Raw genomic sequence first — 22,876 nt, 5'->3', positions numbered from 1 at the left:
TGATATTATATTTTTAAACACTTCCTTGGTAGTTCAAAGGAGAACATACTGTGCAAAACCTATATTATCTGTATAATGATACATTTCTAAACAAATTAAAGAAAATTTATGTCAAAAAAACTTTTGCATCATTTTAAGGCACTGATTTATTGCTGTGCAATGTTAACAGGACTCTGTCATTTCAAATATTTCTGAATTTGCAGTGCAGACTGAGTAGCAGTCAGGAGTGGATGATGAGAAATCACACCTTCACTACTTTCCTCCTCCAGGGCCTGACTGATGACCCACAACTGAACGCTGTGCTCCTCATCTTTCTGTGTCTCACCTACATGCTGAGTGTAACCGGAAACCTCACCATCATCTCTCTCACCATCGTGGATCCACAACTCAAAACTGCCATGTACTATTTCCTACAAAATTTCTCCTTCTTAGAAATCTCATTCACATCTGCTTGTATGCCCAGATACCTGTACAGCCTATCGACAGGGGACAACACAATCACATATAGCAGCTGTATCGCTGAAATTTTTTTTACTGATCTATTTGGTGTAACAGAATTCTTTCTCCTGGCCTCCATGTCCTATGACCGCTATGTAGCCATCTGCAAACCCCTGCATTATATGACCATCATGAACAGCAGGGTCTGTAGGAGACTTGTTCTTTGTTGCTGGGCGGCCAGCTTGTTGATCATATTTCCACCATTTAGCCTTGTCCTGCATCTGGAATTTTGTAACTCTGTTATCAACCATTTTCTCTGTGATGCATACCCCCTCCTGAAGATCTCATGCACAGAAACATGGCTCATAGAGCAGATGATCATAGCCAGTGCTGTGTTAACTTTTATCTTGACCCTTGTATGTGTGGTTCTGTCCTATATATACATCATTAAGACCATTCTACAATTCCCTTCTGTCAAGCAAAGGAAAAAGGCCTTTTCCACCTGCTCTTCCCACATGATCGTGGTTTCCATCACCTATGGCAGCTGCATCTTCATCTATGTGAAGCCTTCAGCCAAGGATTCGATGGCTGTCAACAAGGGTGTGACTGTCCTCATCACCTCCATCGCTCCTATGCTGAACCCCTTCATTTACACCTTGAGAAACAAACAAGTGAAACAGGCTTTCAATAACACAATCAAAAGAATGGTGTTGGGCTTTAAGGAGTAAAGAAAGTGGTTCAAGCCAGGTGTTGGTGGCTCAGGCCTAGAATCCTAGCTACTCAGGAGGCAGAGATATGAGGATCGCTCAGATCCTCAGCCAACCCAGACACAAAAGTCTCCATGAGACTCTTATTTCCAATTAACCACTCAAAAACCAGAAGTGGCACTGTGGTTCAAGCAGAGTGCTATCCTTGAGCACAAAGAGGCTCAGGGACAGTTCCCAGACCCTGAATTCAAGCCCTGGAGCAGCAAAATCTTTTTAAAAAATGGTTCAAGTAGAGGAACCAAGTTTTTATAATACAGGCCTCAGTTAATTTGTCCTATGCTATGAAACAGAGTTGCTGATTCTAAGTCCAGTTTGGGGTGGTTCTCTGAAGTCCCATCATTTTTTTTGGTGGGGTGGGGGGTCCGGTCGTGGGTCCTGAACTCTGGGCCTGGGCGCTGTCCCTCAGCTATTCAGCTCAAGGCTAGTGCCCTACCACTTGAGCCACAGTGCCACTTCCGGCTTTTTTTCTTTTTGCTTATGTGGTGCTGAGGAATCAAACCCACGGCCTCAGGCATGCAAGGCGAGCGCTCTACCACTGAGCCACCTTCCCAGCCCCCATCATTTTTTCCTAAGAGGATTCCTTTCATTATTCATGACTATTTTATGAACATATAAGTCATTTTCAGGGAGCAGCAATTGTCCTAGTTCCATTTCTTCAACTCTGTGCAGCATTGTATGATCATGTTCAGCAAGAAAGGCAAGGATTTTCATGCTCCCTTTTTAGGATTTGCAAGGGTTTATCATCCCATCAATTTTATGATGAACAATAAGCCCTGAAATGAATTATCTCAGGATATGGAATTAATATTATAGAAAAGATTAAAGTGATGATGTCCGTAATGGGTTTGCCTTTCCAGTAGAATGTCAGTGGTTACCACAATAATTACTACAATACCTCCAGTACCACTAAACATTGCGGAAATCCTATGAATTTTTCTTTAAATGAAGTAGAAAATATAAAACACATTTTATCTTAGCTTTATTTTACAGATAGAATATTGAAATACAAAAGAGTTAAATAATGCCAGTAAGAGAAAGAGGTTGTCAAGCACTTTTATTTTTATCTGGCTCTGACCTTTTGTTTATTACAGTATATCTGATGCCCCGCTAACAGACATTAAAGCATTGGGATGTTTATTTAATTTTTATTGTTATTATAAAGGTGTTATACAGAGGGGTTACAGTTACATAAGTCAGGTAAAGAGTACATGATGTTTTTAAGCTACACCTAAGGAACGTCACACAATCCACTTTTTCCTATTTCAATTTTTCATTTTCTAAACTTCCAGTGGTTGTACAAGAAGGCTACAATTTAATGCGTCTATTTACATGTTCAGTGTTTCTTGGTCAGTGTCACCCCTTCCATCATTTTCCCCATGCCCCAGACTCATTTCACATTTCCCACACATTACACATGTTGAATATTCTGACGGTATCTGTGCTCTTTTTCCTTTTTCATTCATCCACCTCCCAAGAAACATTTTTTAATGAAAACCAAAAAGTTGAGTTCTAGGGGGAAAAAATTGTACAAAAGTTCGTTTTTTGCTATACAACTTTGGCGGGGTGGGGAGAGGAGATGGGAAGGGATAGGAAGGGGAAACAAAGAAGGAGGCAACAATGCTTGATAAGAAATGCTCATTACCTTGCCCATATAATTGTAACTCCTTTGTATGGTATTTTCACAATAAAAAAATAAAAATAAAAAAATTGTACAAAATATACCATGTCATTGTAACATGAGCATTCATGGTTTGTAAAGGGCAGAAATAGTTATGATGTTAGAAATTAGCTTATATTGGATGTTGTATTCATAAAATTAAGATTCATACTTTAGAACAGTAAAAAACCAAAAAATTGAAATCAACAAGACTCAAGGAAATGACCCTGAAGTAAGAAATTTAGAGTCCCAAGAAGTTGAAAAAGTCAAATCAAAAGTTCTTTAGTCCTGAAGTCTTCAGAAAGTATTCACTCCTAACATCGACTTGCTTTCATGCTTTGGATCTCCAGAATCCAAAAAGGATTATTCATGTTGTTGTTAAGCCAATAGGTTTGTAGTTATTTATTTCAGCAGAAGTAGGAACCTAAATCATAAAGAGAATTATACATGTGGGTCAGAATATTCCTGTATACATATATAGATTGAATTCAGCCATGTTCCCTGAATAGAGAGCCTAACAAGACAAACCCCTAACAACACCCCCATCCCAACACCCTCCTCAAAATCACTTTTATGTGGAGCCATGAAGTAATGCCCCTGAAAAAAATCTTTAACAAGTTGAACAAGGTAAAACCATTACGTACTAGTGGCCACACATCTCACAGGACCTGAATGGGGAAAAACATGCTGCTCTTCCTGGAAGGAAAAAAAATCCTTGCAGAACATCTAGAGATATTCTAGGGTCTCATGCTAGGTTTCTCATTCCACAGTGAAGATAATTTAACCACAGATAATTTTCAAAGAGACAATGAAATTAGATAGATATTTCTATAATCAATCAAGACTGATTCCCAGGAAAACGTTTTTATTTCATACCCTAAATAACTCTAATGTTCATGAAAACCACAGGCAGACATTGCAACTCTTAGGTGTGCTTGTTTCATAAATCATTCCTGTGACATTGATGGACTCACAGCAGAATACACTCACCATTCCAATGATCTACTTTGTGTTTCCCACATTCCTAGGCATATAAAACTGTTAACCTCTATCAATACTTCATCTAATGGAGTCTCTGGAAATCTGCCTTTCATTTCTCAACACAACTATATGCATAATATAGTAATACAAAGCAACTCAATAAGTTAATATGTAATCTGTTTTCATGAACTCATCCTTAAAGATAGACCAATTATCACTGAGATATGGACCAGACGTTATGCAATATACCATTTCTGTGATTCCAGAAACAGACTTTTAAAGGTTGCACTTACATTTTTTTCTTAGGCTAAAGACTTCCAGATTTCTCAGAACAAAAAAAAAAAAAGATCTAGCATGAACTTTTATGTCTTTATGTCTCCAATTTGGGGATCATCTCGCTCACCATTAAGAAACTACAAATCATTCTTGAGATTAGGACACCAGGCTTCTGACCACTCAGAGAAGAGATTTCTAACTGTCCTGATTTTTCACCTCAAACTCAGAAAATTTATGCCCTAGATATACTTATTAAGAGAGCTATATTTCAATATCAGTTAACATAACAAAAATACAGTTGCATAAGAATAATTCAATCAAGAGATTTATTTATATAGCCCAGTATAGAGATTTGCACCTGTAATCCTATCAACTTGGGAGGATAACACTGTAAGGACAACCAAAAAGTTTGCAAGAATGCTTTCTCAATCAATGAAGAGCTGGGCATCCTAGCTATGGTAAAAAGCGTAAATAAGAAGATCATAGATCAGGTAAGTCCATCCCAATAATGAGGCCATATCTCCAAAACTACCAAAGCAAAAGGACTGGAAGCAAGATAATCACCTGCCTAGCAAGCACAAGATCCTGAATTCAAACGCCAGTACTATTTTCTTAAAGGAGAGGGTTTTTGTTGTTGTTGTTGTTGTTATTGATATTTACAAAGGTGATGTGTAGAAAGATTATAGTTACATAAGTCATGTAAAGAGAGCATTTCTTTTTGGACCATGTCTCCCCTTCCCTCATTCTCTTCCAGTTTTTCCCTCCCAGATACCCACCCACAAGTTGTATAGCTGGTTTTCAACATAGGGTCCAGTAAGTACCACTGAGGCATTTGTTCACTCTTTGTTCCACCATTTCTGGACCCTTTCCTATCCTCCCAAAGACAGATAAACAAGACAAAAAGAAAGCAAAAATAACAAAGAAAAAACTCATGTTTTCATTTCCTGAAGTTCATTTTGATAAATATTATTTTATATGATCAGAGGGAGTTAGGCATTGTGCCTTTATGTTCCTCCCTTAAAGGGTTTTGTTTTGAGGGGGGTTATTTTTGGTTTTGTTTTGGTGGTGGTGGTGGTGGTGGTGGTGGTGGTGTGTCAGTTGTGAGTCTTGAACTCTGGGCCTGGGCACTGTCTCTCAGCTCTGTAGCTCAAGGCAAGCGCTCTACCACTTGATCCACAGCATCACTTCCAGTTTTCTGGTGGTAAATTGGAGAAAAGTCTCATGGAGGTTCCTGCCCTGGATCCTCAGATCTCAGCCTCCTGAGTAGCTAGGATTACAAGCGTAAGCCACTGACACCTGGCTTTGTTTTGTTTGTTTTGTTTTTTGTTTTTGATTTATCTCAGTCTGGAAGCCTGAACTCGAGATTGAGTCACTTTCTTTATGCTTTATTGTTCAAGGCTAGCTCTCTGCCACCTGAACTACAGCTCCACTTTTTGATGGTTAATTGCAGAAAAAAGTCTCATGGTCTTTACTGCCCAGGGTGGCTTCAAACTACAATCCGCAGATCTCAGCCTCCTGAATAACCAGAATTACAGGCATGAACCACTGTCACCCAGCTTGAGAAAGATGATTAACTCATGCATATGAAACATACCTAATAATAACAAAGTAAACTAAATAGATTTGTTTTATGTAAGATAACTATAAATGACTGTAATTTGCAGTGATAGTGTAGAAACAAAGAATGATTCGAATAATGGTATTCATAACTTATGGAGAAAACTATTTAATTTTACTATGTATTCATTTAAAATATAACAACTTGAACCAAAGAATACATATATCTTTATTTCAACATTTTGTTATTTCCCTTCCCCAGGTGAACCCATTGTAACTTTACAACTGTGGAGTGGGGAGAGGTGTGAGGGAGGTAGAAGAGGGAAGGGATAGTGGGAGAAAAACAAAGAGGGGGTAACAATGCTTAGCAAGAAATATGCTCATTGGGCTGGGAAGGTGGCTCAGTGGTAGAGCGCTTGCCTTGCATGCATGAGGCCCTGGGATCGATTCCTCAGCACCACATAAGCAAAAAGAAAAAAGCTGGAAGTGGTGCTGTGGCTCAAGTGGTAGAGCACTAGCCTTGAGCTGAAGAGCTGAGGACAGCGCCCAGGCCCAGAGTTCAGGCCCCACGACCAGACCCAAAAAAAAAAAAAAAAAGAAATATACTCATTACTTTAGCCATGTAACTGTAACCCCTCTGTACAGCATCTTTACAATAAAATAAAATTTTTAAAAAGATGCATTGTAGTCATAAATTAATGTTGAATTCAACCCTTTGTACAACTACTTAAAGATAATTTAAAGTATGTTATTTTAAATACTACAAAGAAAAAGAAAGCTGGACACCAGTGGCTCACACCTGTAATCTAAGCTTCTTAGGAGGCTGAGATCTGAGGATCACAATTCCTAGCCAGCCCAAACAGAAAAGCCCCTGTGAGACTCTTATCTTTAATTAAAAAAACAGAAGTGGGGCTGTTGTTTAAGTGGTAGGGCACTAGTTTTGAGCACAAAGAGGCTTGGAGACAGCCCAGGCCCTGAGTTTAAGCTCCACAACCAACAGGAAATAAATAAATAAATGGAAGGAACAAGTGCAAAAAAGGGTTGCAAGCATGACTTAGCAAGAGCATCTGCCTCACAAAGGAAAACCCCTGAGTTTAGACCCTGTATTGCCAAAATAAAATAACTACCCTTCCAGAAAAGTGTTAGGAGAAGATCATTGGTGTTCCATAAGATGACAGAGTTCCATGTGTCACAGAAACTTGAGATGGCAGCACAAAGAAGGGCCATGAGGCATCTGGTAGCAAGGATAGCAGAAGATCCTCGGCCACCTTAATTACCATCACAATCACCTACACAGGACAATCCCACAGTTAGTACACGACTTGAGTTCAGTTTGAAGAGTTGCTCAGACTCCATGCAGCAGGAATGGAATGCATGTGTCCCTTCTTTACCAACGACCCAAGCTGCTCTAGCACAAAACCATCTTCAACACAAAGCTGCTGCTAAAGTATATCCTGATGGAGAGGTCAGTGTCCAGTACATCATCCCTCCGTCCTTGAGGACCTGCTGTCATTCTACCATGCTGACATAGAAGGGTGGAATTCCCTGTGCTATGATCATGCTTCTAGTTCCCAAACCCAAATGAAGTGCCTTTCATTCCAAGGAACAAGTGGCCAAGATCAAAGTAAGACCTCTCTCATGTCCAGGGGACTGACATGCACCAGGGACAAAGAACTAGCATGCGTAACAAACTCAGAAATATTATCCACACCACAGGGGGCCCACAAGCACCAAGAAAAGAAAATTACATGTCAATAACAGTCATGAATGCAAACAGATTAAACTCCCTGATTAACTGAAATTGACTGGGTAGAATAATTTTCCAAAACAAGATTCAACCATATACTGCCTAGAAGACATTTTTTTCACCAGTGAAATACACATGTATACTGAATAGAATATATACTGGATAGAAAAATGCATTCCAGCTAGGCACCAGTGGCTCATGCTTATAATCCTGGCTACTCAAGAGGCTGAGATCTGAGGATCATGGTTCAAAACCAGCCCAGGCAGGAAAGTCTGTGAAACTCTTATCTCCAATTAACCACCAGAAAGCCAGAAGTGGCTCTGTGGCTTAAAGTGGTAGAATGCTAGCCTTGAGCCAAAAAGAGCTCAGGAACATTGTCCAGGCCTTGAGTTCAAGCCCCACAACAGACAAAAAAAGTACATTCCATAAGCACAGAAACCAAAAGTGAGCAAGAGTAACTATATCTGTGGCAGATAAAATATACAATGCTAAAAGGAAAATAGACACAAAGCAGATCACTAAATAACAGTAAAAGGCTAAAATCCACAAGAGATCTAACTCTTGTAAATGCATGCACCCAACAGTATCCAAATGTACAAGTACATTTGAGAGAAGAATCTAGTAAAATAATAGTTGAAGACTTCAAAACCCCATTTTCAACAATAAAGAGATCATCCAGAAAAAAAAAAACATATAAAGAAACAGGAAAGCTAAACTACACTATAAACTAACTGGATCTAAAAGACATTTGCAAAACATTGCGTCCAGCAACAGAACACATATTCTTCTCATCAGCACATGGAACAACCTTGAGAATAAATAAATAGACCATATGTTAGAACTCAAAACAGTTTCAACATGCTTTGAAAAAAATTGAATACCATGTATCTTCTCTGACCACAATAAAATAAACCTAAAATCAACAGGAGTAACTTTAGAAGATAGACAAATACATAGAGCCATATTTCTGCACATCCAATGGGATGCAAACATGGCTCAGTATATCCTGTATATATAATCAGTATATACTGATTAAATCAACAGAATAAGCATAAAACAATATAACCGTACCAACAGAAGCAGAAAAACGTTTTGATAAAATTCAAGAGCATATCATGATAAAAAGCCTTTAGGGTAAACCAGATATAGTAGTTGTTAACATATTGGTACATTTCTAGAACAAACCTGGAATTATGTACAGTATATATATACATGTATGTATATATATGTATATATATTGCATTTTCCTTCTCTTCTTGTCTAATTAAAATTTCCCAGTTATAATGAGTAAGTCAGGTAACAAACATAAAATGAAAGATGTGATTTATTATGACTGTCTTATAGGTTTAACCTCAGTTTAGATAGTCTAGCCACCTAGCTACTCAAGTGGATAAGATCTAAGAATTATGAATTGAAACCACTACTAGCAGACAAATCCTCAAGACTCATATCTCCAATTAAGCAGCAAAATTCAAAAACTGGAGGTGTGGCTCAAGTGGTAGAGAGCCAGCTGAGCAAAAAAGATTGAATGAGAACTCAGGAGCCTGAATTCAAGCCACAACACTGGCACCAAAAACAAAATAAAAGTACCCAAAATCACGTTTTATTTTACAATCAGGTTTTTTTCCCTATAGTCCCTACTGCTCTACACTCTAGTCTCCAAGGACACTGTCTCCAAAGAAGCTAAAGGTAGCACACTTATACACCTGTTTAACCTCAGATTTAGTTACTAGGAAGATTCATTAATGACTATGTATGGGTCACTGGGGACAATGTTTATACCCAGTTATCAAATAAGGCAAATGTTGAGCAAGTTACAGTGATGTGCTCATTGTTCTGAGAAGTAAGAGAAGCAGCTATCCTGAACTGGAGAAGGTTCCTGGCACTTTACATCCTTCATATACTACCCTTTCTTTTCCTTTTTTACTTTTACTTTTTGGAGGGGGAGTGGTGATGGAGAGTAACAGTAGTGCAGCCAAGATGCCCACAAAACCAGCAGAAGATGGATATCCTGAGATGTTTGTATGTCTTAAGAGTTGCCATGAATTTGACCGTGAATTCATAGCCAATGTGGCCAAAAGTTCACAGGGAAATCCACATTCTCTGTGGCCATTCCCAATTTATGAATTTTAATATTTCAAGTTTCAACCTCCAGTAGAAAATATAATTGGCAATCCAAATAGTAAGTTCCATAAGTCATTTCTCATTCTTATGCTTACTTCCATGTAATCTAAGTTTCAATTATGCTCTGGAAGAAAAAAAAATGTTATACCTTAAAACAGGAAATGGAAGTGCTCATTTGTATATTCTGTAAAATTTTTTTGATATATACAGTTCATTTAGAAAGATTTTTATACCCAAGAAAATGATGGCAATTAAATGTTAAAATGTGATTATTGTCCAAAAGTACATTACCTATATTGTCAATCTCACATCAAAAAATATATATATGCATATAATTATCAGTCCATATGTTCCCCTAAAAAACTGACAAATTGACAGAAGTAACATCCCTCATTAACAATGTCTGTCCTCATTTCAAACATATAGTTTGAAAGAAGACTTTTTAATCATATTTAGAGTATTGACTAGTATCTGGTGGTAATAGAGTTGATTATATTGATTCTGTGATGTAATCTCTGTTACCTGAGAGATGAGAAGACAGGATTGTAGAAGATATTATGCCAAAATATCACACAAAGAGAAGTTATTTTTTTCTAGTCTGTGCTATGCAGATAACAAAGTAAAGAAAACTAGTATCTCTAAAAGCAAAAGTAATAAAAGACATTTAATGATAGGTTCAAAGTTCAGAAAATTTAAGTAAAATTAATATCAAAACATTTTGTGTGTGGGAGTACCCATCCTGGGCTTCAACTCGGGGCCTGAGCACTTTCTCTGAGTTGTTTTTTTTTATTCAAGGCTTAACACTACCACTTGAGCATCAGCTCTGCTTCCAGCTTTTTGTTGGATAATTGGAGATAAGAGTCTCACTAGCCAGGTGCCAGTGGCTCAGGTTTATAATCTTAGCTACTCAGGAGGCTGAGGTCTGAGACAGTTGAAAGCCTGGGCAGGAAAGTCTGTGAGATTTTTATCTCCAATTAACCACCAGAAAACACAAAGCGAAGCTGTGGCTCAAGGTTGTAGAGTGTTAGCTTTGAGCACAAAAGCTCAGGGACACACCCCAGACCCCAGACACTAAGTATAAGTGCCATGACTGACAAGAAGGAAAAAAAGAAGTCTTACAGAATTTCTTGTCCTGTTGGTTTCAAACTAAAACCCTCAGACCTTAGCCTCCTAAAGTAGCTAGGATTTCAGGCATGAGCCACTCACTGGCTCTCAGCAGCCCCACATTTGATTAATGGTGTTTGCTTGTGTCAATGTCTTTGACTATGTCATAATTATGATCATAATTTCTATTCTGTCTTAATTCAGATTTGTCATTTTTCATATTCTAGTGCTAGGTCAAGATTGTTTCACACAGCCAAAATTATTACCATAGGATATATTAGGGGAAGGAGAAAAGAAAACTGTAACAAACAGGCAAAAGAGCCTGAAGCTATATATCAGAATATTTCATGATACCATGAACGTATACTACATGTAGTATATCAGGCATTAAAGTATTCTGTATTGTACACCACCATGAATTGGAAGTAATTTCTTAAGGACTGAAGAGGCAGGCAATATCAGGAGAGGACCAAGGAAACTTGTGTTTGTATGTATGTGATCATGCATGTTAGTTTGGCAGTGGGTGCCCCAGAGAGAAAACACACAAATGCAATGAACAAAAATGTAAACGTGTTTAATGGTTGAGCTAAAAAAGAGATTCCTAGGTGATTATAGTGTGCATCATGATACTAAGTTGTGTGAGTTCTATCAGCATCTTAAAACAGGTCAAACAAAAGCATCCGAGGATCTTATTAAGTACTTTTTATTATCCTTAAGTAGCTGTTCAAAAGTGTTTAATCAGTTTAGTGTCACCCATTTTACCATTCTCTCCCATCTCTCCAACCCCACCCATCCCCACCAGTTACCTAGTTCTGTTTTCACATATATACATTAAATATTATGACTGCATTCACACACTCTTCCTCATCAGAGAATTCTTGAGTCAAATATATATATATGTTTGCATTGCATCTTTACAGACCCACAGACACTTGGAAGGTATCCTTGGAGTATGCATTTAAATAAGAAAAAAAATGAAATCTGAGTGGTCTAGGAAAAATTGTTCATCTCTAACAAAACATTTCTGAATGTTACATGCAGATGTACCAGAAGTCAAAATCAGCAATGAGGAACAATACAGTAATAACTTTCATTCTGCTGGGACTGACAGATGACCAACGGCTGCAGGTCCTGGTGTTTATCTTTCTCTTCCTGGCGTACACATTGAGTGTCACTGGGAATCTGACTATTATCTCCCTTACCTTAGTCCATTCTCAGCTGAGAACAGCCATGTACTATTTCCTACAGAACTTTGCTTTCTTGGAGATCTCATTTACATCAGCTAGCATTCCAAGATATTTGTATAACATAGCCACAGGTGACAAGATGATTACTTACAATGCCTGTGCTACCCAAGTCTTTTTTACTGACCTCTTTGGTATAACAGAATTTTTTCTTCTGGCAGCCATGTCCTATGACCGCTATGTGGCCATCTGCAGGCCCCTGCATTATGTGACCATCATGAATAGCACAGTGTGCAGAAGACTTGTCTTCTGTTGTTGGTTAGCTGGTTTGTTGATCATAATCCCTCCACTTAGCCTAGGCCTAAATCTGGAGTTTTGTGCTTCTAACACCATTGATCATTTTCTCTGTGATGCATCTCCTCTCATAAAGATTGCTTGCTCAAATACTTGGTTCATGGAACAGACTGTTGTCATCTGCGCTGTGCTGACTCTCATTATGACACTGATGTGTGTAGTTCTGTCCTACATTTATATCATCAAAACAGTCCTAAAGTTCCCTTCTGCTCAGCAAAGGAAAAAGGCCTTTTCCACCTGCTCATCCCACATGATTGTAGTGTCCTTCACCTATGGCAGCTGCATCTTCATCTACATCAAGCCTTCAGCAAAAGATGAGGTGGCCATTAACAAGGGGGTGATGGTCCTCATGACCTCCATCGCCCCAATGCTGAATCCCTTCATTTATACACTGAGGAACAAGCAAGTCAAACAAGCTTTCAGTGACTCCATCAAAAGAATCATCATATTTTCCAAGAACTAACAGAATGTTGAAGTTGAACCAACATGGAATGAACTTCCCAAGTTCCCAAGGGTCAACTTTTTCAAAACACTCTTACCCATCTAGGTCTAGTGACATCTTCCCCACAACCCCCTCTGAAGATCCCTTCCTTCCAAGCTGACTGTGATGGCTTGCTCTCACCTGTGAGCCTAGATACTCAGGAAGAGCAGATCAGAAAGATGACGACCACCAGAGACCAGCACAGGCACAAATATTAGTGAGAATTCCGTCTCAGAAAATAAATTGGACACAGTGACATATGGCTATTATCCCAAGTATGCAAGAGATCTAAGGTAGGAAGATCATGATCCATTGAACCTTAGGCAAAAGTGCAAAAGCCTACTTAAAAACTAAACTTAAAGCCAAAAGGGCTGAAGGTATGGCTCAAGTGGCATCATTCATGTCTAACAGGTGAGAGGTCCTGATTCAAAGCCTGGTACCACAACCACCAAAAATTAAAATGAAATCAATTTTTAAAATCACATAATAGCTATGTTAATATCTTCCAAAAATATAAGGCCTAGCTTCAATTGAAAATAAAAAGAGGCAAATATAAATAAATAAATAAAATCTAGCTAAATAAGAAGTAAATTGCCAATTACACTTTTAGCAACAAAAATAATATGATTGTCTCTTCCAAGCTGAAATACTACAGTCAAGCAAATTAACATATTTGTCATCTCAAAGGTTTTCTTCTTTTTTATTATTATTAATAAGTTTTTATTGTGAAATGGTATACATAGGGGTTACAATTACATAATCAAGGTAATGAGTACATTTCTTATCAAGCATTGTTGCCTCCCCCTTGGAGTTTTCTTCTTTGTATGAAGTAAAAGCACAAAATATTTCTTGTCAGTTTTTCAGTATAAAATACAATATTATAAGCTGTATAGAGGCAAAGGTAAGGAGATTGTGAGTTTCAAGCGCCATTGAGCTTTGAACCTTGTCTCAAAAATAGGTATATCGCTAGCATATTGTGCATCTTAAGAATAGGCAATAAAAATTTTAAATAACCAAAATACTTTTACTAATATGCGACTTACATGCCACAAAGTTGAAGTATAAATTATGATTGTCAATTACATGATTTTAGTATTATTCACAAAATTGTGTGTATCACCATAATCTAACTTTAGAACATTTTAATCATCCCAAAAGGAATATTGTACCTATTAACAATTCCATTTTTTATCTTTCTACATTTCTTCACAGCCAGAGGCAAACACTAATACCCTTTTTGTTTTTGTTGCTCAAAGGATACAGAGTTTCAGTTGGACAACAGAAAGAGGTTTTGACATCTACTGAACAGCAAGCTGACTATACTCTAAGATAATGTCTTGCACATGACAAAATAGCTATGACAGTAAATGCAATTCTTCAACCCCCCCCCAAAAAAGAATAAAGTGGTAACTTTACAATTTGGGGGGGAGGATTGGATGGGGGAGAGGGAGGATTGGAAGGGTAAACAAAGGAGGAGGCTACAATGCTTGATAAGAAATGTACTCACTATCTTGCCTATGTAATTGTAACCCCCTGTACAGTATTTTCACAATAAAAAAAAATAAAATAAATGAAATAAAATACAAAAAAAGAATAAAGTGGTTAATATATTACTTACCTTGATTTAATCATTCAAAATCACATGCATATATCAAAATTTATTCTGTACAAAATAATCATATGCAATAATTGTATGTTTTTATTAAAATTATTTCAACAAGAATATATGCATATAACTGGGTGCTGGTGGTTCATACCTATAATCCCAGCTACTAGAGGCTGAGATCTGAGGATCATGATTCAAAGCCAGCCCAAGCAAGAAAACCATGAAACTCTTTTTTTAAATATATTTTACTTATTGAAGAAAGGATATACAGAGAAGTTACAGTTACATAAGTCAGGTAATGAGTACATTTCTTTTTGAACCATGTCACCCCTTCCCTCGCTCTCTCCTAGTTTTTCCCCCATCCCCACACACAAGTTATATAGTTCACTTGCCACATAGTCTAGTAAGTACCACTGCTACATTTGTTTAGCCCTTGAATCTCTTATATCCAACTGACTATCGTAAAAAGTCAGACATGGAGGTAGCTCAAGTGATAGAACACTCATGGTAGAGCACAAATGCTCATGGACAGCCTCTGGCCCAGAATTCAAATCTAAGGACCAGCACAAAAAGAGAGGGAGAAAGACGGGGAGAGAGCGAGAGAGAGAGAGAGAGAGAATGAATGTATATATAATAAATGAACTTCAAATATTCCTAGATTACTTGTAAAATAAATTTATTTAAAATATGATGTTTTTGTGAAGTAGAATCTGCTGTAATTCTGTTACAGGAAAAATTATAAGTCAAAAATTGAAAGCCAGGGCTGGGAAGGTGGCTCAGTGGTAGAGTGCCTGCCTTGCATGCATGAAGCCCTGGGTTCAATTCCTCAGCACCACGTAAGTAGAAAAAGCTGGAAGTGGTGCTGTGGCTCAAATGATAGAGCACTCGCCTTGAGCTGAAGAGCTGATGGACAGTGCCCAGGCCCAGAGTTCAGGACCCACGACCAGCAAAAAAAAAAAAAATTGAAAGCCAAAAGAATGGATTTCAAATTAAGTGATCGTCCAAGAGTCAGAGGGATTCTTAGGTATTAAATATCAAATATGTTAAAAATAAATAAATATCAAATATGTAAATACATTAAAATATGTTTCATGTCTCTTAGAGAATGTTTAGTTTCTAAACCTAGGAATGTGTAATGAAATTAATTATTAACTTTTACTGAAAAAGTTTTATAACTGGCCTGATGAGGAGAACATAATGAAAGTAGAACCAAATGGTAGTTTTAAAATATTAACATGGAATTCATTCACTGTTAAATTGATAAAGCCTAAAAGGAGATCTAAAACTTTTAGCTGTCTTTCAAGACAAGACTGAATGGAAAGAAACTGGACTAGTTTGTTTGTAATTAGGTTCTTAATGTTTTCTTAACAATCTCTTTGCAATGCTCCTAGTGCTTTCTCTGGTCTCTGCAGGCTGTGTTCCCATAGCTACTAAGGCAGATTGGGTTTTTTCCCAAGTTCATTACATAGATAATTCATTAGTGATTTTCATCCGTGAGTTACCATGGACTCCTTTGTTTATTAACTCTGTTACAGATTTGGAAAATAATATAAATATAGAGCTTAAAATTAGAGAATCTTCTCACTAAGCAAAAGAACTCACAGCATCCACTATTTCAAAGGTACTACAAACTCTGTGGGCCCGTTTTTCAATGATAGAAAGAAAACCAAAGCTACTTTCTTGCCTGATTGCTGGTGGCTCTATAGGGGTAGAGAGAAAGTTGATGTAGCCAATTAGAGAGAGAAATCTCAAGCAAAGGGTGCATTGCTAGGCTACCAGAAATCGTATGATGTTAGTGTTCAATGTAATGTTCATTTTCAAATTACATATCTAAGAGTAAGTGTAAACCATTAATAGAAAGATATAATTAACTGCCAGAAGTGTAAGTATAGAAAATTCTATCATTTGTTACATTTTTTGAGACTTGGGCTTCATAAACCTTGAATAAATGGATCTTTCTGGATTGTTACAATTTAGAAAAGGAATTCCTAAGATGATATTAATTCAAACATTAGCTTAGAGTAGTTTTATGTTGCATAGTATATAGGCATTGATACAACTACATTAAGCAAACTTAAGAGAGTAAGTAGTATAATTTGAGTACTGCGAAATTTCAGGAAATTAAGAATTAGAAACCAACGACCAAGTATGTGTCTTTCTAGTGGAATTAGAGACGGAGGTACAGGAGTGGAAGGTGGAAACATGGAGCATTGGAGGGAATATTCCTGCAGACAGATAATTGACGTGAAGTACTTATTTCTGTAGCTAGCATAAACCACAGGTGCTCTAACTACATTACACTAGTTTATGAAGAATACATGGGAGAAACAAAATGCAGTGTGAATATCAAAAGTTTCATTTCTGACTTACACTTAGGGTTCATTTGGTTATATGAATGACATTACAAGGATATTTGGAAATCATATACTAAAATACTACTCAAAGCTATTCAAAGCAAGTGCCTATGTTAAGAAATAAATGAATTCAAGCGACTATCAACACCAGAGACATCAGAAAGAAAATAAGTATCTACAAATTATAAATTGGAAAGATGACAGGTAAAACATGCATGCCGCAATAAAGGTAAGTTGTGAGAGAATGATTTCAATATTGCCTAGTTAAAAGTACCCATTTTAGACAGACACAGTGGGCCACACGTAATCTCAGGTATTAAATAGACAGAGATGAATAGGATTGTAGTTTAAGGTGAAGGGCAGAGCCCATCTGAACACATACACTCAAATATTGGTGAATGCCTCTATTCCAAGCTGTATAGGAAACAGCACCTAAAAAGAAAACCATGGAGGTGGGAGGGCAGGAATTACTAAAACAAAAAAATTATTGAGGAGGGGTACTTATGGCTCACACCTATAATCTTAGCTACTCAAGAAACTGAGATCTGAGGATCATGGTCCAAAGCCAACCTTGGCAGTAAAGTCCATGAGACTTTTAGCTCCAATTAACTACCAGAAAACCAGAAGTGGAGCTATGGCTCAAAGTGGTAAAGCCATAGCCTTGAGCAGAAAGAGATTAGGGACAGTCCAAGCCCTTAGTTCAAGCCCCATGACCAACAAAAAAATAAAAGAAAGTGCTAAGGGTCATGGGTCAAGTGATCTATCATTTGAGGTGGTTTCTGTTACTAAGTACTGTACCTTTACTACCAAAACAAAACAAACTTGAGGATCAGTGACTCAAACCTGTAATCCTAGCTATTTAGGAGTCCAAGAGCTGATGATCTGGGTTCAAAGCTGGACTGAACAAGAAGCCCATGAGACTCTTATCTCCAATTAACCAGTAAAATGCTGGAAGAACAGGTTTGGTTTAAGTGCTAGAATATCAGTCTTGAAGAAAGGACAGTTAGGGTCCAAACCTCAGTACCAGAACAAAAAAGAAGAAAAGAAAAGAAAAAGAAATTCTGCTTAGAAATTTGTAACTTCAACAGAAAGAAAAGATAAATTTTCATCATTTTCACTTTAAAATTACAGGGAAAACACATGATCTCAGTAAGATCAAATATATGTTAACCAACAAAAGGGAAACCCTTGGGGACCAGGAAACAGAAACAGTTAATATTTCTCATTCATTTTCAGCCAGGTACTATTATAAGTATCTTATATGTTAACTTATTTAACTTTTTAGCAAAATATAGGTATGAAGGATAATATTCCTTTCATTACAAAATAGTGAAACAGTAATAAAATAAACAAAATGGGATCATGAGTAATAACAAAGTGAAATCAATCTGTACTTGTGGAAATGTTATTCAACATCTGCTTAAACATATTTAAATTTAACCCATTAAACATGAATTAAATGTCATATTTGGGGCTTAGTGAAATGAATAACATCATTTTTTTTTATTTTATTTTATTTTATTTGAGAACATACTGTACAGAGGGGTTACAATTACATGGGCAGGATAATGCATACATGTCTTACCAAGCATTGCAGCCTCCTCCTTTGTTTACACTTCACCTCCCTTCCCAGCTTCCCCCCTCCCCCCCACCCCATCATACACCCCCTCCCCCCTCACACCGACATTGTAAAGCTGGTTTTGACATGACATTTTGTACTTCTCATTGTTGCAACAGGTCCACCTGAATCCTTAAACGACTTGTTTGTCCCCGTCTCCTCCACGTTATACTGACATCAAATATAGTGAAAGCGGGGGTTACACTGTGGGGGAGGGACATACAAAGCAACAAAGAAATAATATTATAAATGCGTTAGAAACACATGCATGAAAGAAACAAAAACATTAAAATACATATTTAAGGATTCGTTTTCCTAACATCACATTATCTGACCTTTTCCGCTTGACTCATACCTATACTAGATATTGCAAATAAGGGAAACCATGGGACCTATGTTTCTTTGGGCCTGGCTTACTTCACTTAATATAATTTTTTCCAAGTTTTTCCATTTCCTAACAAATGGGGAAATGTCATTCTTTCTGATGGAGGCATAGAATTCCATTGTGTATATATACCACATTTTCTTTTTTTTTTTTTTCTTTTCTTTTTTTGGCTTTACTCCTTTTTTTTTTTTTAATTTTATTTTATTTTATTTGAGAACATACTGTACAGAGGGGTTACAATTACATGGGCAGGATAATGCATACTTTTCTTACCAAGCATTGCAGCCTCCTCCTTTGTTTACACTTCACCTCCCTTCCCAGCCTCCCCCCTCCCCCCCACCCAATCATACCCCCCCTCTCCCCTCACACCGACATTGTAAAGCTGGTTTTGACATGACATTTTGTACTTCTCATTGTTGCAACAGGTCCACCTGAATCCTTAAACGACTTGTTTGTCCCCGTCTCCTCCACATGTTATACTGACATCAAATATAGTGAAAGCGGGGGTTACACTGTGGGGGAGGGACATACAAAGCAACAAAGAAATAATCTTATAAATGCATTAGAAACACATGCATGAAAGAAACAAAAACATTAAAATACATATTTGAGGGTTCGTTTTCCTAACATCACATTCTCTGACTTTTTCCACTTGACTCATACCTATACTAGATATTGCAAATAAGGGAAAACATGGGACCTATGTTTCTTTGGGCCTGGCTTACTTCACTTAATATAATTTTTTCCAAGCCTTTCCATTTCCTAACAAATGGGGAAATGTCATTCTTTCTGATGGAGGCATAGAATTCCATTGTGTAAATATACCACATCTTCTTGATCCATTCATCTACTGAGGGGCATCTGGGTTGGTTCCATATCTTAGCTATGGTAAATAATGCTGCAATAAACATAGTTGTGCTGGTAGCTTTAGTGTGGCCTTGTTTGTGATCATTTGGGTAAATGCCCAAAAGTATATACCACATTTTCTTGATCCATTCATCTACTGAGGGGCATCTGGGTTGGTTCCATATCTTAGCTATGGTAAATAATGCTGCAATAAACATAGTTGTGCTGGTAGCTTTAGTGTGGTCTTTTTTTGTAAACATTAGGGTAAATGCCCAAAAGTGGGATTGCTGGGTCATAGGGGAGTTCTATGTGAAGTCTTTTGAGGAATCTCCATACTGCTTTCCAAAGTGGTTGAACAAGTTTACACTCCCACCAACAATGCAGTAAGGTTCCTTTCTGTCCACATCCCCTCCAGCATCTGTTGTTGTTAGAGTTCTTGATTTTTGCTGTTCTAACTGGAGTGAGGTGATATCTCAATGTTGTTTTGATTTGCATTTCTTTTATGGCTAGGGATGTTGAACATTTCTTCATGTGTCTATTGGCCATCCTTCTTTCTTCTTCAGAGAAGCTTCTCTTTAAGTTTTTTGCCCACTTATGTATTGGGCAGTTGTTTCTTTGAGGATTTGTTGTTGGGTGGTTTAATTTTTTGAGTTCCAAGTATATTTTAGATATGAGACCCTTGTCCGAGTTGATTCTGGTGCAGGGTGATATATAAGGGTCTAGCTTTAGTTTTCTACATGTAGTTAACCAATTTTGCCAGCACCATTTACTGAAGAGGCTGTCTTTCTTCCCTTCTATTGTTTTAGCTCCCTTATCGAAGATTAGATGGCTATAGGTCTGTAGGTTCATTTCTGGGTTTTCAATTCTATTCCATTGGTCCCGAGGTCTGTTCTTATGCCAATACCAAGCTGTTTTGATTACTATGGCTTTATAGTAGAGTTTGAAATTTGGTATTGATATTCCTCCAGCAGCGTTCTTTCCGTTGAAGAGCGTTTTTGCTTGAATAACAGCATTTTAAAGTAGATTCCAAACTTAAATAAGCAGAAAACTAAAAACAATTGCAGTAACTTTTGTCAGGTATTCCTTTTATGCCAAAATATATGTTATCATATAACACAATAAATTGTATTATACTTACAATATTCCATTTCTTCAGTACCAAACAGAAAAAGAGCAGACTTGCAATTTTAAGATGAAAGTAATAATGGGAAACTAAATTTTTTTTTACAATTTTCTGACTAACTTCAACAAGTTTTGTATATGTATATGTGTCTCTGTGTCTGTGTATATACCTGCGCTAGTCTTGGGGCTTCAACTCAGGGCCTGACCAAACATAATGTCAGCATGACGAATACCACCAAATACTTGGAAAAACAAAGGGAAGAGAGAAGGATGAAGTAGAAATAAAATGGAGGAGATGAATTTGTTGAAAACACACTGTGTGCATATGCATTTCCCAATTACTAACACATGTTAATTCAAAAACAAAATTATATAATTATACAATATAAAATATATATGTATACTGTATATTATATATGTTTATCTTATAACAAGTATATAATATATAAGTATATAACATATAACACATATATAATATATAACACACATATAATATATAATATATAAGTATATAATATATAACACATATATAATATATAACACAAATATATAATATATAACACATAGTAACAAAATATAACATACAGCACAATTATAATATGATACATATGTATTATTGAGTTACAATAACATAATATGTAAGTAACATGTTATGATATTATATATATTATACTACTCATTATAACAATATATAGTATTGTATATTTAAATAGTAGAATGTTATATGAATACTTGAATTTTTCATTTTACCTTAAAATGAAAAGAATGAATTATACAACCTAAACTACTACTATAATTGATAATATGTGTGAATAGAACATTTAAATTCATATGATGCAATTTCAATCATTTTCTTGCTCTGTTAATTACCACACCCAAATATCTGAACTTGCAGTGCAGACTGAGTAGCAGTCAGGAGTGGATGATGAGAAATCACACCGTCACAACGTTCCTCCTCCAGGGCCTGACTGATGACCCACAACTGAAGGCTGTGCTCCTCATCTTTCTGTGTCTCACCTACATGCTGAGTGTCACCGGAAACCTCACCATCATCTCTCTCACCATCGTGGATCCACAACTCAAAACTGCCATGTACTATTTCCTACAAAATTTCTCCTTCTTAGAAGTCTCATTCACATCTGCTTGTATTCCCAGATACTTGTACAACCTATCAACAGGGGACAACACAATTACATATAACAATTGTGCCATTCAACTTTTTTTTACTGATCTCTTTGCTGTAACTGAATTCTTTCTGCTGGCCACCATGTCCTATGACCGCTATGTGGCCATCTGCAAACCCCTGCATTATGTGACCATCATGAACAGCAGGGTCTGTAGGAGACTCATCCTTTGTTGCTGGGCAGCTAGCTTGCTAATCATACTCCCACCACTTACACTCGGCCTAAGCTTGGAATTCTGTGACTCTAATATCATTGACCATTTTGTCTGTGATGCATACCCCCTCCTGAAGATTTCATGCTCAGAAACATGGATCATAGAGCAGATAGTCATAGTTGGTGCTGTGTTAACCTTTGTCATGACCCTATTGTGTGTAGTTCTATCTTACATATACATCATTAAGACCATTCTACAATTCCCTTCTGCCAAGCAAAGGAAAAAGGCCTTTTCCACCTGCTCGTCCCATATGATTGTGATTTCCATCACCTATGGCAGCTGCATCTTCATCTATGTGAAGCCTTCAGCCCAGGATTCAATGGCTGTCAACAAGGGTGTGTCTGTCCTCACCACTTCCATTGCTCCTATGCTGAACCCCTTCATTTACACCTTGAGAAACAAGCAGGTGAAACAGGCCTTCAGTAACACAGTCAAAAGAATCTCACTGTTGTTAAGAAAGTAAGGAAATTCACCAATGTTAAAAAAAAAAAAAGTTTTGATAAGTTTTCTTTAAAAAAAGCATTGGTTTCTACGCATGTGACATTGGATTTTTACCTCAGGCCTTTTCTAGCAATTTCAAGGTGACTCCGAATGAAAACACAAAACACGAGGAAACAACAGAATGACCACACATATCAAGACTTGCCAAAACCACAAATAAAGTGAAACAAAATCAATAATTTCATTATGTATTTTTATTTCAGTAATTGTGCTTATTGTTGAATATTCTTAATACCAGACTAGACTTCAGACACTGAGGATAGAATAGAAGGCCCAGAAATCTCTTCTCCTTTTTCCATTCCTCACAATTTAATGAGATTCTATCTCACCAAGATAGATTAAACGATATTATGAATTGAACAACAACAAAAGTGGT

The 22,876-nt window shown here is 37.0% G+C and overlaps 3 protein-coding genes across 3 annotated transcripts; all 3 read left to right on the top strand.

Annotated features, from left to right (window-relative positions):
- The first annotated feature begins 233 nt into the window (after nt 1–233).
- LOC122124236 (olfactory receptor 6C2-like) lies at nt 234–1,166 on the top strand. The gene has a single exon (XM_042698964.1). The coding sequence runs from the start codon at nt 234–236 to the stop codon at nt 1,164–1,166; it is 933 nt and encodes a 310-aa protein (XP_042554898.1).
- Nucleotides 1,167–11,716: 10,550 nt separating this feature from the next.
- Nucleotides 11,717–12,652, top strand: LOC122124225 (olfactory receptor 6C2-like). Its single transcript, XM_042698947.1, has one exon. The coding sequence runs from the start codon at nt 11,717–11,719 to the stop codon at nt 12,650–12,652; it is 936 nt and encodes a 311-aa protein (XP_042554881.1).
- An 8,874-nt stretch (nt 12,653–21,526) lies between these two features.
- LOC122124228 (olfactory receptor 6C2-like) lies at nt 21,527–22,462 on the top strand. The gene has a single exon (XM_042698951.1). It carries the CDS (start codon nt 21,527–21,529, stop codon nt 22,460–22,462), a length of 936 nt encoding a protein of 311 aa, XP_042554885.1.
- The last annotated feature ends 414 nt before the right edge of the window (nt 22,463–22,876 follow it).

The sequence above is a fragment of the Dipodomys spectabilis genome, unplaced genomic scaffold (assembly GCF_019054845.1).
Source record: "Dipodomys spectabilis isolate Male_0828 unplaced genomic scaffold, ASM1905484v1 ptg000234l, whole genome shotgun sequence".
NCBI classification, from domain to species: domain Eukaryota; kingdom Metazoa; phylum Chordata; class Mammalia; order Rodentia; family Heteromyidae; genus Dipodomys; species Dipodomys spectabilis.
This window is presented reverse-complemented; position numbering and strand designations above follow the sequence as displayed.

Excerpts from the sequence above, each read along its gene's own strand:
- LOC122124236 (XM_042698964.1), top strand. The coding sequence starts at position 234 with ATGAGAAATCACACCTTCACTACTTTCCTCCTCCAGGGCCTGACTGAT.
- LOC122124225 (XM_042698947.1), top strand. The coding sequence starts at position 11,717 with ATGAGGAACAATACAGTAATAACTTTCATTCTGCTGGGACTGACAGAT.
- LOC122124228 (XM_042698951.1), top strand. The coding sequence starts at position 21,527 with ATGAGAAATCACACCGTCACAACGTTCCTCCTCCAGGGCCTGACTGAT.